Here is a 16,514-nt window from a genome sequence, read left to right on the forward strand (position 1 = left end):
TAAATCCCTTTCCTGATCAGTGTGCTGCCTGACTGTTCCATTCAACACACATTTCCTATTTCAGTTCCACGCTCCAATACTAATTATTTTACAGTTATCTCTATTGAATTTTATTTATCCATTTATTGGCCCAGTTCCTTACAAGATCCAAATTCCTCTGTACATAATGGGTGTGTCAGGGAGGATTTTGGTAGAGAAACCTGGATATTGATGCTTGAGACTGGTCTGGTAGACCCTGTACCAGAAAGGCTAGTATTGTTTGGGTACTCTTGTGTTCAGCTAGTACTAACATCTCTCGGGTCAGTTTCCACTTGACCTCTATGCGGCCACTTTCCGATGTACTCTATTATCAGAGCAGCTTCCTGATACAAGGAAAGAACCAAAATGATGGGCTTCCTTGGTGACGGTGAGAGGCAGCGCTCTGCAACTGAGGGGATATTAGCTTCTGCAAGGTAGAAGATCTTGTATTTCTTTCCTTTTCTGATGGAGATATACTGGGGGGTTGGAGGTACTTTTGCACTCAAATAATTCCTGCTCCTGCCCCACAACACCTTTCTTTCTTAAGACTAGGATTTTCTCACTGTTCTAATACTACAATAAACTCAAAAGGTTTTAAATTGGGTTTTATTTGCTGAGTAAACTAAAGCAGGAAAATGACACATTGACTGCAGTACTATCCAGAAGCTTGACACTTACATGGTTTTAGCTCTGGGGACAAGCTGTGCTGTTATCCCTTTTGAGTATTAAATTCACTTTTTATTGACTAGCTCAACCATACCCAATGCACTATTTCCTAACACCTGCACTAGTAGGGGGTAGAAAATGCAAATTAGAGCAGATTTTTCATTGTCAATGAGTAGAAACACATTCTTTAAAATTATACTTTTAGCTAGAAAGGAAATTTAAATGAAGGAATGTAGACAAAATAAACGAATTATATTTTCTAATACTGCCCACTTCACTTTGAATAGTCAAAGTCGTATTTCTACTCCGTTCTGAAAACAAATTAGAATTAGAGGAGAGCGTTCATGCTGTTCAGAATAGAGGTTGAACATCATTAGGCATGTTTGTCACCTTTTCTATTAGAAAACATACTTGATTTGAAAACAATGCAATTATCCTGACATCTCTACTGCAGTTTTCCTGTCGTCCCTCATGGCTTTAGCTCACATTAGAGGCCCATGTGAATGCATTATGGCAAGCAAATTGTATTGACTTGCAAGCAAATCTCTTTGCTGTGATTTACTCATGGAGGAACAAACACCTCAATTTATCCATTAATTCTGAATTTGTTTTTGCTCAAAGAAATCACATTACCAAATAAGGCTTTGTGATCAAAAATTCCTTTCCTGTTTCGGGGGGAAATATGGTAACTAAATAACATTTGTGCAATCCTGGCCTTATTAATGCTTGACATGTAAAATAATTGTTGACTGGAGCAAATTAAACAGGTATCTGTTCGCAAGTTGCTTTTGGAAAATTATTCCAAATGGTGGTTTGTCAGACTAAACAATCAGGGTAATACACGCACAGCGAATAATTCTTTCTCCTACTAAGTGTCCTTTACCTATCCCATCTAATCATCTTTCATTAAACTAAAATTAGAATCATAGAATGATCCATCACAGAAGGCCATTCAGCCCATTGTGCCTGTGCTGCCTCTTTAGTAGAGCTACCTAATTATTCTCATTCCCCATAGCCCTGTAAATTTTTTTGCCTTCAAGTATTTATCCAATTCCCTTTTGAAAGTTACTATTGAATCTGCTTCCACCACCCTTTCAGGTAATGCATGCAAGATCACTACAGCTTGCTGCATTAAAAAAAAGTTTCCTCACGTCACCTCTGGTTCTTTTGCCAATCACTTTAAATCTGTGCCCTCTCTGGTTACTGACCCTTCTGCCACTGGAAACAGTTTCTCCTTATTTACTCTTATCAAAACCATTCATCATTTTGAACACCTCAATTAAATCTCCTCTTAGCCTTCTCTACTCTACAATCCAGCTTCTCCAGTCTCCCCACATAACTGAAGTCCCTCATCGCTAGTACCTTTCTAGTAAATCTCTTCTGCACACTCTCTAAGGTCTAGACATCCTTCCTAAAATGTGCCCAGAATTGAGCACAATACTCTAGCTACGGCCTAACCAGTGTTTTATAAGGGTTTAACATAACTTCCTTGCTTTTGTATCTATGCCTCTATTAATAAAGCCAATGATCCAAATGCTTTTTTAACAGCTTTCTCAACTTGTCCTGCCACCTTCAAAGATTTGTGTACATACACCCCCAGGTCTCCCTCTTCCTGCACCCCCTTTAAAACTGTACCATTTAGTTTTAGTTTATGTTGCCTCTCCTCATTCTTCCTACCAAAATATATCGCTTCACCGCTTCACTTCCCAGCATTAAATTTCATCTGCCATGTGTCTGCCCATTTCACCAGCCTGTGTACGTCCTCCTGAAGTCTGTTACTCGCCTCCTCATTGTTTACTACCTTCCTGAGTTTTGTGTCATCTGCAAAGTTTGAAATTATGCCCTGTATACCCAAGTCCAGGTCATTAATGTATATCAAAAAGAGCAGTGGTCCCAACACCGACCCCTATGGAACACCACTGTATACTTCCCTCCAGTCTGAAAAACAACCATTCACCATGACTCTCTGCTTTCTGTCCCTTTGCCAATTTCGTATTCACGCTGCCACTGTCCCTTAATCCCATGGGCTTTAATTTTGCTAACAAGTCTATTATGTGGTACTTTATGAAACGCCTTTTGAAAGTCCATATACACAACATCAACCACACTACCCTCTTCAATCTTCATTGAAGAACTCGATCAAGTTAGTCAAACACGATTTTCCTTCAACAAATCCATGCTGACTTTCATTTATTAGCCCATACTTTTCCAAGTGCCAATTAATTTTGTCCTGGATGATTGTGTCTCAAAGTTTTCCCACCACGACATTGGGCTGACTGGCCTGTAATTGCCAGGTTTACCCTCTTCCCCTTTTTTGAACAGGGGCGTAACAGTTGCCATCCTCCATTCCTCTGGCATCACCCCTATATCTAAGGAGGATTAGAAGATTGTGGCCAGAGCCTCCGCAATTTCCACCCTTACTTCCTTCAGCAATCTAGGATGCATCCCCTCCGGACCGGATGACTTTTCTACTTTGAATGCTGCCAACCTTTTAAGTACCTCCTCTTTATCTATTTTTATCCTATCCAATATCACTACTGCCCCCTCCTTTACTGCTGCATTGGCAGCATCCTCTTCTCTAGTGAAGTCACATGCAAAATACTCATTTAGTACCTCAGCCATGCTCTCTGCCTCCACAAGAAGATCTCGTTTTAGGTCCCTAATTGACCCCACCCTTCCTTTTACAGGAAACTCTCTTTTTACCGGCACCTAATAACCGGAAATCTCTCTTAACCGGCAAAATTCAGGAGTAGGTTCAGGTAAGTTTTACTTCATATTAGTGGCCGTGTAACCGGGGTTCCTGGATCTGTGGCCGTGTAACCAGGGTTCCTGCACCTGTTGCCATGCAACAGGGACGCCTGGATCTGTGGCCATGTACGGGGCTCTCGTACCTTAGTAAGTATACATCTCTGTAATCCGGACTTTTTGATCAACCGGCACCACGTCGGTGCCGGATAAAAAAGAGTTTCCTGTACTACCCTTTTACTATTTATATGTTTATAAAAGGCTTTTGGGTTCCCTTTTATGTTATCCACTAATCTATTCTCCTACTCTCTGTGACCCTTTTATTCCTTTTTTTTTATCTTCTCTGTACTTTCTGTATTCAGCTTGGTTCTCTACTGTATTATGAACCTTACATTTGTCAGAAGCCTCCTGTTTCTGTTTCATTTTAATCTCTATATCTTTAGTCATCCAGGGAGCTCTAGCTTTGGACACCCTTCCTTTTTCTTTCATGGGAATCTGTTTACTCTGCACCCGAACCATCTCTTCTTTAAAGGCCTCCCGTTGTTCAATTACTGTTTTGCCTACCAATTTTTGATTCCAATCCACCTGGGCTAGATCCTTTTTCAACTCACTGAAATTTGCTCTCCTCCAGTTAAGTATTTTTATGCTTGATTGTTCCTTGTCCTTTTCCATAACTATTCTAAACATTATATTGTTATCACTGCTCCCCAAATGGTGCCCCACTTCATTCCCCAGAACTAGTTCCAGCACTGCTTCCTTCCTCATTGGGCTAGAAACATACTGATCAAGGAAATTCTCTTGTACACATTTCAGGAATTCATCCCCCTCTTTGCCCTTTACACTGTTACTATTCCAGTCCATAGTAGGATAATTGAAGACCTCCATTATCACTACTGTATAGTTCTTTTATCTTTATGAAATTTGCCTACAAATTTGGTCCTCTATTGCTTGCGATTCAATGGCACACTTCCGCTTCTTACTTCCTATATGGTGCTTTGGAGCGCTAAATGTAATCTGCTCAGTCTGAGGTTAGGTGAAGTTTGGATCTATTGATGCAGTAATGGTCCAAGGTAGCACCTTCCCTACTGTTGGCCTAATCATAAATATAACCATTGCACTTGGTATTCCTTTTCAGGATAGCAATAAATGCTGGTTTTGGTGGTCTGATGTGTAAACTGGTATAGTACTGAGTACTTAACTACCCCTAATTCCCCATCTCCAAACATCAAATTTCCAAAAGAGGTTTCCATTTAACATTCCAGCCTATTGGGTCAGGCATTGCACTGCTTTGCATTGGTTGGTGGGAGGTGAAACTGGTGGTCTCAGCCTGCTTCAGCAAGACTCATTCAACCTGCTCTCATCACAAACCTATTGCTAACCACACCTTCGTGCAACCCCACCACTTGGAGCTGAATTCTTTTCAGAGATGATCTACTTTATGATACCAGTGGAACCAATCTGTATTCAAGGGAATTACCACTTTTCCAAATATTACTGTAGTCATAAGAACGTGAGACAGTCAGATCAAGAAAAGCCAATTTGACCCATCACCTGGTCCATCCAGAGATCATCTACAATCATTTGATCAAGAATCCCCCACCCCAGTTGATCCCCTACTTTAAGAAAACTGAATTCCTCCTCTGGAAAAGAATTGCAAGCATTGCTGTTAATATCTGTACAGGAAACTTTGTGCTATCCGGCACCGACGGGACCGAGCTGTTGCCGTCCCATCAAAACTGCCGGACAAACCAGCGCTAATGTTGAAACATATGGAGATTTTGAGCTCCGTATCTGGCAACAAACCCTGTTGCTTAGCAGCAGCTTCTAAACAGTCGGCCGTACCTTGCAAGCATCTCTGTAGCTTAGCAACAGCTTCAGTGAGACCTTGCAGAGCCTGACTGGTGGGGAAAAGAAGCAACGAAAAGAAAAAAAAACTAACAAAACGGCTCCTGATTTTTGCCGGTGGCTCGAGCATTCCGGACAGTTAACCTCCGGATAAACCAAAGTTTCCTGTATAACCCTAATCACTACTTTTATCCTTCAGTTCCTTAAAGGTTTTAGCCTATATTCCATCTGGCACAGGAACCTATTTAGTTTCCGGGTAACAATCTGCTGACTTCTATTTTTGTTAATTGATCAACTTGCCCCATTAACTATGACTGCACTTTGTGGAAAAGTGATGTGAAGACTCCATTCCATAGATCAGATATAGTGACTAGAGTGCAATACATTTAATTGGGATGCACTTGCTGTCCATCTGACTTCTCTTTGGGTGCCTCTTTGTGCCCTGGACATATTCTGATGCTGCTGGTTTCTGTTCAGATACTGCCAGCACAAGATCCTGCCCTTGGGAAAGAGAGGGTAATAATGCACATGTCACTGGGAGTCCCAATATGTGAACAGAAAAATCACTTGATGTAGTGGGAGTCACATTAGAAACATTAATGTTCATCAAAAACTTGAAAGCACTGATAATAGTTTTGAACTTTTTACACAGAAGTTATATGTTATATAAAATTTCTCTGATTTATCAAAGCCTGATGAATTTTTTAAATTGCCTATTTGGTCTGAAATATTTCAAAAATTACAGTTCCAAAAACACTTAGCACAACAGACAAAATGTCATACTGACTGATAACCAATGAAACAATGCTTAATAAATTCTACCAATCTCTTGTCAGCCTTTACAAAGGATAGAGAATGAAGTGGAGTTACTAGGAGAACATCTTCCTGTTGGCGGTTTTACTTATCCTCCGTCACCGCACCCAACTACCCTGCCTCCTTCTGCACCACTCCAGTTCCTGCCACATGACCCTCTGCACCAAGAGCTGCCCTTTGGAGTAGTGAGTATTGGACTGCTTCTTTGCTTTGTACCAATGGGTGTTTGAGTATTACTGCAGGGTGAAATGCAATTGTCCCTGGCACGGGAAGAGCAAGAGGATTTGTACTGTGTTCTGAGATCTTTCCTTGTTATATGCCTTTTCAAATACTGAGTCCGATATTCTTGATTCTACTATCCCCAGTTTACCACATACATCTGATTTAAATGGATTTGACAAAGAACTCACTGGAGTTGTGTGACACTATAAGGAGGTGGCTTTGAATGATTTTCCAAGATGACTTGTGGTGCTTGCAGCTAATGTACTAAAATTCTCCAGACCAAGTTAATTTTAGCACAGTGTAAATATAGAAATGTTTTAGGTGCTCTGAATAGTGGTTAAACATGAATACAAATTATGCTAAATAAAGTATTATGTGGCTTTACTGTTTTTTCAAACTTGAAACAAAAGTAAGTTCCAAAGGATGAGCATTGGCTTTTGTTGAAAATTTTATTTAGAAACAATTTTATCCAAAATAATATATTTAGATCTGATATTTGAACTTCACGTGACATCAATTCAATGATATCACATGAATACAAAATGCATCTATTTTCAAAAACAAAATTAAACTTTCCTTGCTAAATTTCAAACTAGATCTTTTAATATAGTCCTAAAAAACAAAATACTAAAACAGAAAATGCTGGCACCCCGGTTCTGAAGAAAGGTCATTGACCTGAAAGGTTAACCCTACCGTAGAGTCATAGTCATAACGGCACAGAAGGAGGTCATTCGGCTTATCGAGTCCGTGCCGGCTCTCTGCAGAGCAATCGAGTCAGTCCCATTCCCCCACTCTATCCCCGTAGCCCTGCAAGTTTATTTCCCTCAAGTGCCTATCCAGTCTCTGCTTGAAAACACTGAGTGTGTCCGCTTCCACCGCTTCCGTCGGCAGCGAGTTCCAGGTCCTCACCACTCACTGTGTAAAAAAAGTTTTTCCTCACACAACCCCCCCACCGTATCTCTTGCCCAAAACCTTAAATCTGTGTTCCCCACTCCTTGTACCATCAACTAGTGGGAACAGCTTTTCCCCGTCTAGCCTATCCAAACCCGTCATCATCGTGTACACCTCTATCAAATCACCCCTCAACCTCCTTTGCTCTAATGAAAACCAGTCCAACTTCTCCAACCTGTCCTTGTAGCTAAGATCCCCCATCCCCGGAACCGTTCTGGTAAATCTCCTCTGCACCCTCTCTAGGGCCTTCACATCCTTCCTAAAGTGTGGTGACCAGAACTGGACGCAATACTCCTGTTGTGGCCTAACCTGGGCTTTATAAAGGTTCAGCATAACTTCTCTACTTTTGTACTCGATACCTCTATTTATGAAGCCCAAGATCCCATATGCTTTGTTAACCACTCTCTCAATATGTCCTGCCACCTTCGGGGACCTATGCACATTAACTCCTAGGTCCCTCTGTCCCTGCACACTCTTTAAAACTGTGCCATTAAGTGTATATTGCCTCTCCCTGTTCCTTCTGCCAAAATGCATCACCTCACACTTCTCTGTATTAAATTTTGTCTGCCCATTCTGCTAGCCGCTCTATGTCCTGTTGCAGTCGATTGGTATCACCCTCACTGTTTGCCACAGCCCCAAGTTTGGTGTCATTGGCAAATTTAGAAATTCTACTTTGTATTCCAATATCCAGGTCACTTTTTTATATTTATTTTATATATATATATAATTATTAAGCAGTGGCCCCGGCACTGACCCTTGGGGAACACCACTGTCTACCATCCTCCAGTCTGAAAAGCTGCCATTTACCACAACTCGCTGTTTTCTGTCCCTAAGCCAATTCCTTATCCAAGCTGCCACTGACCCACCTATTCCATGAGCCTCAATTTTGTTAATCAGCCTTCGATGTGGTACTTTGTCAAACACCTTCCTAAAATCCATGTAGACAACATCCAGTGCATTCCCTTCATCGATCCTCCCTGTTACTTCATCAAAAAATTCAATTAGATTAGTCAAACATGATCTGCCTTTTATAAATCCGTGTTGGTCTCCTTAATTAGCTTAAACCTCTCCAAGTGCCCGTTAATTTTTTCCTTGATTATTGTTTCTAAAACTTTATCCACTACTGATAAACTGACCGGCCTGTAGTTACTAGGATTGTCCTTACGCCCTTTCTTGAACAATGGTGCCACATTTGCCACTTTCCAATCCTCAGGCACCTCCCCCGCATCTAGGGAAGATTGGAAAATTATGGCAAGCCCTTGCGCTATCTCCTCCCCCAATTCCCTTAGCAATCTGGGATGCAAGCCATCTGGACCAGGCGACTTATCCAGTCTAAGCATACCCAGCCTTTCTAGTACAACCTGTCTTATCAATTTTCACCCCTTCCATTGCTTCTACCTTTTCCACTTCTACCGATATTTTGTCAGCATCCACCTCCTTAGTAAACACCGAAAGAAAGCACTCATTGAGCATTCTAGCCTTGCCCTGCGCCTCTAAGCATATCACAGAATCACAGAATCCCCACAGTGCAGATAGAGGCCATTTCGGCCCATCGAGCCTGCACCGACACATATCCCACCCAATCCCCGTAACCCCTACACCAACACATATCCCACCCTATCCCCGTAACCCCACGTATTTAATCCCCCTAACACTAAGGGTCAATTTATCATAGCCAATCAACCTAACTCGCACATCTTTGGACTGTGGGAGGAAACCGGAGCACCCGGAGAAAACCCACGCAAACACGGGGAGAATGTGCAAACTCCACACAGACAGTCGCCCGAGGCCGGATTCGAACCCGGGTCCCTGGCGCTGTGAGGCAACAGTGCTAACCACTATGCCACCGTGCTGCCACCACCTTTATCCCTAATAGGCCCCACCCCGCCTCTTACTACCCACTTACTGTTTACATGCCAGTAGAAAATTTTTGGGTTCCCTTTTATGTTAACTGCCATTCTACTCTCATATTCTCTCTTTGCCCATCTTCATTTCCCCTCTCAACTTAATTGTATTTGGTCTGGTTCTCCCTTGACGATTTCACCATTCACCCTCTTTTTTGTTTCATCATCTTCTCTATCTCCCTCGTCATCCAAGGAGCCCTTGCTTTGGTTCCCTTACCCTTCCCTCTTGTTGGAATGTACCTAGCCTGTACTTGGAACATCTCTTCCTTAAAGATCACCCATTGTTCCGTTACAGTTTTTCCTGTCAGTCTTTGGATCCATTTTACTCTGGCTAGATCCTTTCGCATCCCATTGAAGTTAGCCCTATTCCAGTTTAGAAGTTCCACCCTAGATTGTTCCTTGCTCCTCTCCATTGCTAATCTAAATCTTATGATACGATGATCACTCGTACCCAAGTGTTCTCCCACAGACACTTGGTCGACCTGGCCCACCTCATTCCCCAGCACCAGATCCAGCAATGCCTCCTTCCTAGTTAGGCCAAGAACATACTGATCAAGGAAATTCTCCTGAACACATTTCAGAAATTCCTCCCCCTCCTTACCCTTTACCCTAGCATTATCCCAATCGATATTTGGGTAATTAAAGTCCCCCAATATCACCACTCGATAGCTCTTGCATATCTGTGATTTCCCTGCAGATTTGCTCGTCTATCGCCCTCGCACTATTTGGAGGCCTATAAAATACCCCCAATAGTTTGATCATACCCTTTTTGCTCCTCAAATCTAACCAAATGGATTCTGTCCTTGCCCCCTCGAGAACACCGCCCTTTCCAATGCTGCACTGTCTTCCTTAATCAGCACTGCCACCCACCTCCCTTTTTTTCTTCCCTATCTTTTCTGAACACCTTGTATCCTTGAATATTAAGTGCCCAGTCCTCACCGTTTTTAAGCCACGTTTCTGCTATTGCCACAACGTCATATTGCCACACAGCTAATTGTGCTTGTAGCTCACCAGCCTTATTCACCACACTTTGTGCGTTTACGTGCATGCATTCTAACCCATATTTGAATTTTTCTTAGTCTGCTCCTATCTAATATGGTACTACTTCCACCTCTAGTACTATGCAACACACTTACTCTTTCATGCACCTTTTTCCTCTTTTCTACTTCTATATGCTGGTGCCCATCCCCCTGCCAAGTTAGTTTAAACCCTCCCCCCACAGCACTAGCAAACCTCCCCGCGAGAATATTGGTCCCGGCTCTCTTGAGGTGTAAACCGTCCGGCTTGTACAGATACCACCTTCCCCAGAAACGGTCCCAATCTTCTCTTCCCCAGATGCTGCTTGACTTGCTAAGTGTTTTCCAGAATTTTCTGTTTGTATTTATACTGTAATATAATTCTATTCATTGTGACCTTACTTCACTCATATGTATGTGATGTGCAAAAATAATATATAGTTCAGCCTTTATTTAGGCTCCTATGAAAAATGGTGATCTCCATTTATTTTTAATTGTACCTGAAGATTTCCTAATATTTGCAGGAATGATTGAGAGGAAAGCTAGTTAAGTAAAATGTGGTACCTAGCTGAAGTTGAAAGTCTTCCATCTAACATGTCTGTAGCATCACACCTCAAGACGTGACATATCAAAGGCAGCATGCCACAAAACGCACGTCTATAGGGCAAAAAATCGTGATGGGCTCAAATAACTGCTATCTGTTAAGTTCACCGATATAATTGGTTCAAATATCCTTTAATTAGATGTGAAGTAATCAAATAGCAGTTTCATTCACTAAATAGGCAGGAAAGATTCCAATCAGCAACAGGTAAGCACCACAAAACCAACCAAATTAAATTCCTCAGAGATATTTTCAGCAATCTGGAACCAGCAAGAATCACAAAAACACACAATTGAGTTGCTTAAATAATTTCTTTAAACTGCTTTTCAGTTGTCATTTTCCTCCTTCAATCCTATCCATGTATAAGCTGGAACTAACATTTATAAAATAAATTCTGTGTGAGAGAGAGAGAGAGCTAGATGCATTATGGGCGTTAGTTTTTAGCCTGGTCTTGGGGAACCCCAATGCCTAGAGTCACTACAGCAGCTCATATCACATGATGATCAGTTTGAAAAGTGCTGGGGAATTGCAGATTCTGATGACAAATTGTGTGTGTGAGCAGGAGATCCATCATGGTATTGTAGTTTTTAAACACTTCTTCTGGGGAATGACAACCAGGCAGAACATTTACAAAAACAACTGAGGCTCGAGCAGCAGAGCAAATTCATCCAAATCTAATTTATTTCATTTTTATAGCATTTTATATAATTGAAGCCATTAAATTAAAAGAAATCTGAGCTAATGCTGTTTTTCGGGCTGAGGATTTTTGTTATTGACGAGGAGGATGATTGCATCAGGGGTAGAAGGAATATTTATGAAACACTTTGATGATGAACTGCAGGAAATATGGGGGGAAAAAATATCTTCCGTAATCATGTAAATAACTGAGTAAAAGAACGGAGGGAAGAAGAATATCAAAATAAAGTACTTGCATCTTAAAGTAAATACCATAAATCCACCATGGAAGGTAGAAGAAAAATATATTTTTAACGCAAGTAATTGGAAATAAGGGGCTGGAGTTTCTGCTATGGCGCAATTCACCCGAAATTGGCCAAACCACAAAAGATCAGGGAATTTCGAGCAGCACAAATTGAATTTCCACGATCTTTTGCTTTGGTTTAAAAAAAAAAGCGTTAAAATCTGATCCTGCCCACAAAACTGGCAATGCCCCAGATTGAATTAATCAGCATTGCGAGTTTCCACTAACAGAGCCTGTTTGTGGGCCTTTGAGGAGGTTCTTAAAGCTGTTTTTTTTACGTGCAAGGACACTAATGAACACATTATTAAAAGCGTTTATTTTTTGTTTTAATTTACTAAGACACTGACTACACCAATATAACCAGTAAATGGTTCTGTATAGTTTTTTTGAAGTCATTTTTGGTTATTTAAAATTAGGTGACTCACAGGTGGTGGACTAGATATGGATTAAAAATGCTTATTTTTTTGTGATAAACCCATTTTCAGCTATATTAATAAAACTGCACCAGGTTACCACTCTTAAATATATCAAGGAATATATTTTAATGCAATTTTTTTTAAATTACGTTCTAAAATGCTGCCTGATTGCGATGGTTCATGGCAGATTTTACATTTGGCAATATGCAAATGAATGAGTGGAAACTTGAGCAAAAAAAACCACTTCTGAAAACTAGCGCAATTTTGAACGCAGTTTGCGCCCAAAGCGGAAACACTTGGCCAAGATATTTGGGGGATTAAAGGAGAGTTATTTGCCTGGTAAGGAAGTTTTAGAAAGTGGTAGTAAATATTACAGATGTTATATCTGTGATGCTCCTGTATCTTTCAGTTTTAGGAAGGTATGTAATATTTATACCTCATGATGTACTGGTTCAGTAAATGTGCTGCTTTACAGAATGGGCAAACCGCTTTAGTGTTTAGGCTGCAGGACGTCTCAAATTACTTCATAACTAATTAATTACCTTTTGACGTGCAGTCATTGTTATTATGTAAGCAAACATGGCAACACATTTGTGCAAGCAGGGACCCACAAACCGGAAATCAAATGAACAAGTTAATCGGTTTTCGATGGTATTAGTTGAGGGAGGATTGTGGACCAGAACACCGGAACAACATCCTGCTCCTCTTCAAATAGTGCCATACAATCTTCTATATCATTCAGTAAATGCACTGAAATGGCAGTCTAGTTTATGTGCTCAAGTCCTGGAATGGGACTTGTACCCACAACCTTCTGATTCAGGTGAGAGTTCTACCAACTGGGCAAAACTGAATTAAATTATCTGAATCAGTTCCTCATGGTTGTCCATAAACACTCTACAAATGAGTTGTAGTTGGCTGTGACTGCTCGACACAGTCCAAGTTTTGTAGCATCTTCTGTTGAAAAGCAGGCCTATTGAGTTCTGTGATCCAAGACAACTCGGGAAGGGCAGGCAGCATTCCAGACCTCTGTGCATCAACGGCCACTTCTGCTAGCCCTGCGTCACCTGTCCTCTGTATGCTTCTTTGTCCACATCAATAGCTTCTTTGTCCACATCAATATTTATTTAAGAACATAAGAACTAGGAGCAGGAGTAGACCATGCGGCATAAGAACATAAGAACATAAGAAATAGGAGCAGGAGTAGGCCAATCGGCCCCTCGAGCCTGCTCCGCCATTCAATAAGGTCATGGCTGATCTGATCCTAACCGCCAATCTACTATCACTGAACCATCTCCTGAATCTAACAGAATTAGACACACGAAATAGGAGCAGGATCAGGCTACATGGCCCCTGGGCCCGCTCCGCTACCCGCAGGGCCATGACCGATCTGAACCTAGACTCATGTCCAAATTCCTGCCCGTTCCCCATAACCCTTTATTCCCTTTACTTCTAGGAAACTGTCTATCTCTGTTTTAAATTTATGTAATGATGTAGCTTCTACAGCTTTTTGGGGCAGCATATTCCATGGACCTACCACCCTCTGAGGGAAGTAGTTCCTCCTCATCTCAGTTTTGAAAGAGCAGCCCCTTATTCTAAGACTATGCCCCCTAGTTCTAGTTTCACCCATCATCGGGAACATCCTCCCCGCATCCACCCGATCCAACCCCTTCACAATCTTATATGTTTCAATAAGATCGCCTCTCATTCTTCTGAACTCCAATGAGTAGAGTCCCAATCTACTCAACCTCTCCTCATATGTCCATCCCCTCATCCCCGGGATTAACCGAGTGAACCTTCTTTGTACTGACTCGAGAGCAAGTATGTCTTTTCTTAAGTATGGACACCAAAACTGTATGCAGTATTCCAGGTGCGGTCTCACCAATACCTTGTACAACTCGAGCCTGCTCCGCCCTTCAGTAAGATCATGGCTGATCTTCGACCTCGACTCCACTTTCCCGCACGATCGCCATATCCCTTGACTCCCCTAGATTCCAAAAATCTATCTGTCTCAGCCTTGGATATATTTTGGGATGTCCTGAGTTTGTGAAAGGTGTTATGTAAATGCAAATTCTTCTTTCTTTAATGTTTCTAGAACTCATTCATGTACATGTATCTTAATATGGATCTCCCACCTTTCATGTACTGCAGTGCCTGCCTGCCCCTGGCCTCCAGTCCATATAACCTCTCAGGTTTGGTGTGTCCACACCCTCCAGTTGACAACCTTCTTCCCCATAATGTCTCGCTACCCTCACCCCACCTGTCCAGTTTAAATGATTCTCAACAGTTACCTCAATGTTCTTCTCAAGTCTCCCTGCTCTGACTCAGTAGAGGTGTGGGTCTTATTGTTCTAAAAAACATTCCTAGTTATTTTTGAAGGAAGCTTTGTTGCTTTCGCACCATAATGCCAGCCGCTCATTAACACCCTCCTTCCAACTGAACCCTCCTTTCCCAAACACTGGCTATCCCAGAGAGCATTTCTTTGCACCCTCAGTCAGTGCCGAATAGAATGTTCCAGAGAGGGTGGCAGTAGCAGAAGCTTGAGATCAGCGAGCCAACCCTCAAGTGTCTGCTACCCTGAACTATTGCCTCAATCTGCTGAAGGTGCTCTCAAGAGATCCAGTTTGAGAAACTGTGGCAGATCTCAGAGGTATTCATGCTGCGTTTGGCTAACATGCATCCAAAGCATTGCTGCACATAAGAAGGCACTTGAAGTCAATTAATGTTGTTTTATAAACAAGACAAATAGTTCTTGTAAAGCGAACCAATAGTCAAACCTTCTCTACTGTACAGGAGGGTGAAGGGTCAGATGGATGACACATGATATTACATCAGAAGGGGCACATTCCCAGCGATGGAGCATGGTGGGTCAGGGTACTCCTGAGCTGTGTGGTTTGCAAGATGGAGAAAGATTTTGTTTCCCAGGATATCCGCCCCACACAATCACACAGGATTTAAACAGTAACACTGAACCCACTGGGAGGGTTTGTAACCTGCAACCTTTCTTATCCGGTACTCACAAGATGTTTGAATCTGGGCTAGAGCTTGCCTCAAGTGCATGTGATGATGACTGGTGCTCTGCTGACTATTGCTTTCTGGCAGAACAGAGCAGAGCAAACCACCTATTTCTCCTCATTCTGTGGAGACAGCAGATAAGAATAAAAGCCAGGAGTTTGCTCCCTGGTGTGATCTGCGGTATTAGAGTGGCAGTACAGGCTTTATGCCCACCTGACCTTCGTGAACTTTCCGGGATCAGCCTTGTCTAATTTTTGAGGCAGGCTCCTTGCAGTATTGCCGCCTGTGCTTGAGTTCACCCACAAAAACCCAACTTCCCTGCTACTTTCACAGGAAGGGTCCTATGTAGACATGGGATAAATCTAATTGCCAAAGTAATTCCAGAAGAAAAAGACTTGCATTTATATAGCACCTTTCACAGCCACCGGATGTCCCAAAATGCTGTATAACCAATAAAGTACTTTTTAAAAAAAAAAAAAAAAAAAAAAATTGTAGTCCCTATTGTAATGTAGGAAACGCGGCAGCCAATTTGTGCACAGCAAGCTCCCACAAACAGCAATGTGATAATGACCACATAATCTGTTTTAGTGATGTTGATTGAGGGATAAATAATGGCTAGGACACCGGGGATAACTCCCCTGCTCTTCTTTGAAATAGTGCCATGGGATCATTTACGTCTACCAGAAGGGTTCTCTCTGTTTGGCATGATACTAAATCTTGGCCAGATCGCAGGGCCAGTGAAGATGCTCTTGAGGTCATAGGGACCTAAAACTTGCCCACAAGAGTTTTTTTAAATATAGAAGACAAAAATATCTAAAGAAAGACAGAATAGATACAAAATATAGCATTATTATTTAGTAATATGCAGTAATTTATCAAGATCAGTTCAAGACACATACATTTGGAGAAACCTGTCAAGATTTCAATGGTAAAGTAAAAACATACATCAACAATACAACTAGCGAGCCGAAGAATAACGCATTCTCCCCAAAGTCTACCAACCTTATTATAACTAGACCACAACAGACTTGCACCCTCCTTTCGCAAACAATACCAACCTTATATTATCATAACTAGACCACAACAGACTTGCACCCTCCTTTCGCAAACAATCTCCACTTGTAAAGCATAGAAAGAAAGACTTGCATTCATATAGCGCTTTTCACAACCTCAGGATGTCCCAAAGCGTTTTACGGCTAATGAACTACTTTTGAAGTGTAGTCACTGTTGTAATGTAGGGAACACTACAGCCAGCTTGTGCACAGCAAAGTCCTATTAGCAGCAATGGGATAAATGAACAAATAATCTGTTTTAGTGATGTTGGTT

The 16,514-nt window shown here is 41.7% G+C and overlaps 1 protein-coding gene across 3 annotated transcripts in view; it reads left to right on the forward strand.

The window, feature by feature from the left end:
• rnf38 (ring finger protein 38) overlaps window positions 1-16,514 on the forward strand; it is a 271,228-nt gene that overhangs the window by 224,409 nt on the left and 30,305 nt on the right. For all 3 annotated transcript variants that reach the window (XM_085983718.1, XM_085983721.1, XM_085983725.1), the window contains exon 7: window positions 6,111-6,272. In XM_085983718.1, coding sequence (XP_085839844.1) covers window positions 6,111-6,272 — 162 coding nt within the window. The remainder of the gene's footprint in view (window positions 1-6,110; window positions 6,273-16,514) is intronic.

This window comes from Somniosus microcephalus, chromosome 1 (assembly GCF_052327205.1).
Source record: "Somniosus microcephalus isolate GS21.2 chromosome 1, FLI_Smic_1.0, whole genome shotgun sequence".
In the NCBI taxonomy this organism is placed as follows: Eukaryota; Metazoa; Chordata; class Chondrichthyes; order Squaliformes; family Somniosidae; genus Somniosus; species Somniosus microcephalus.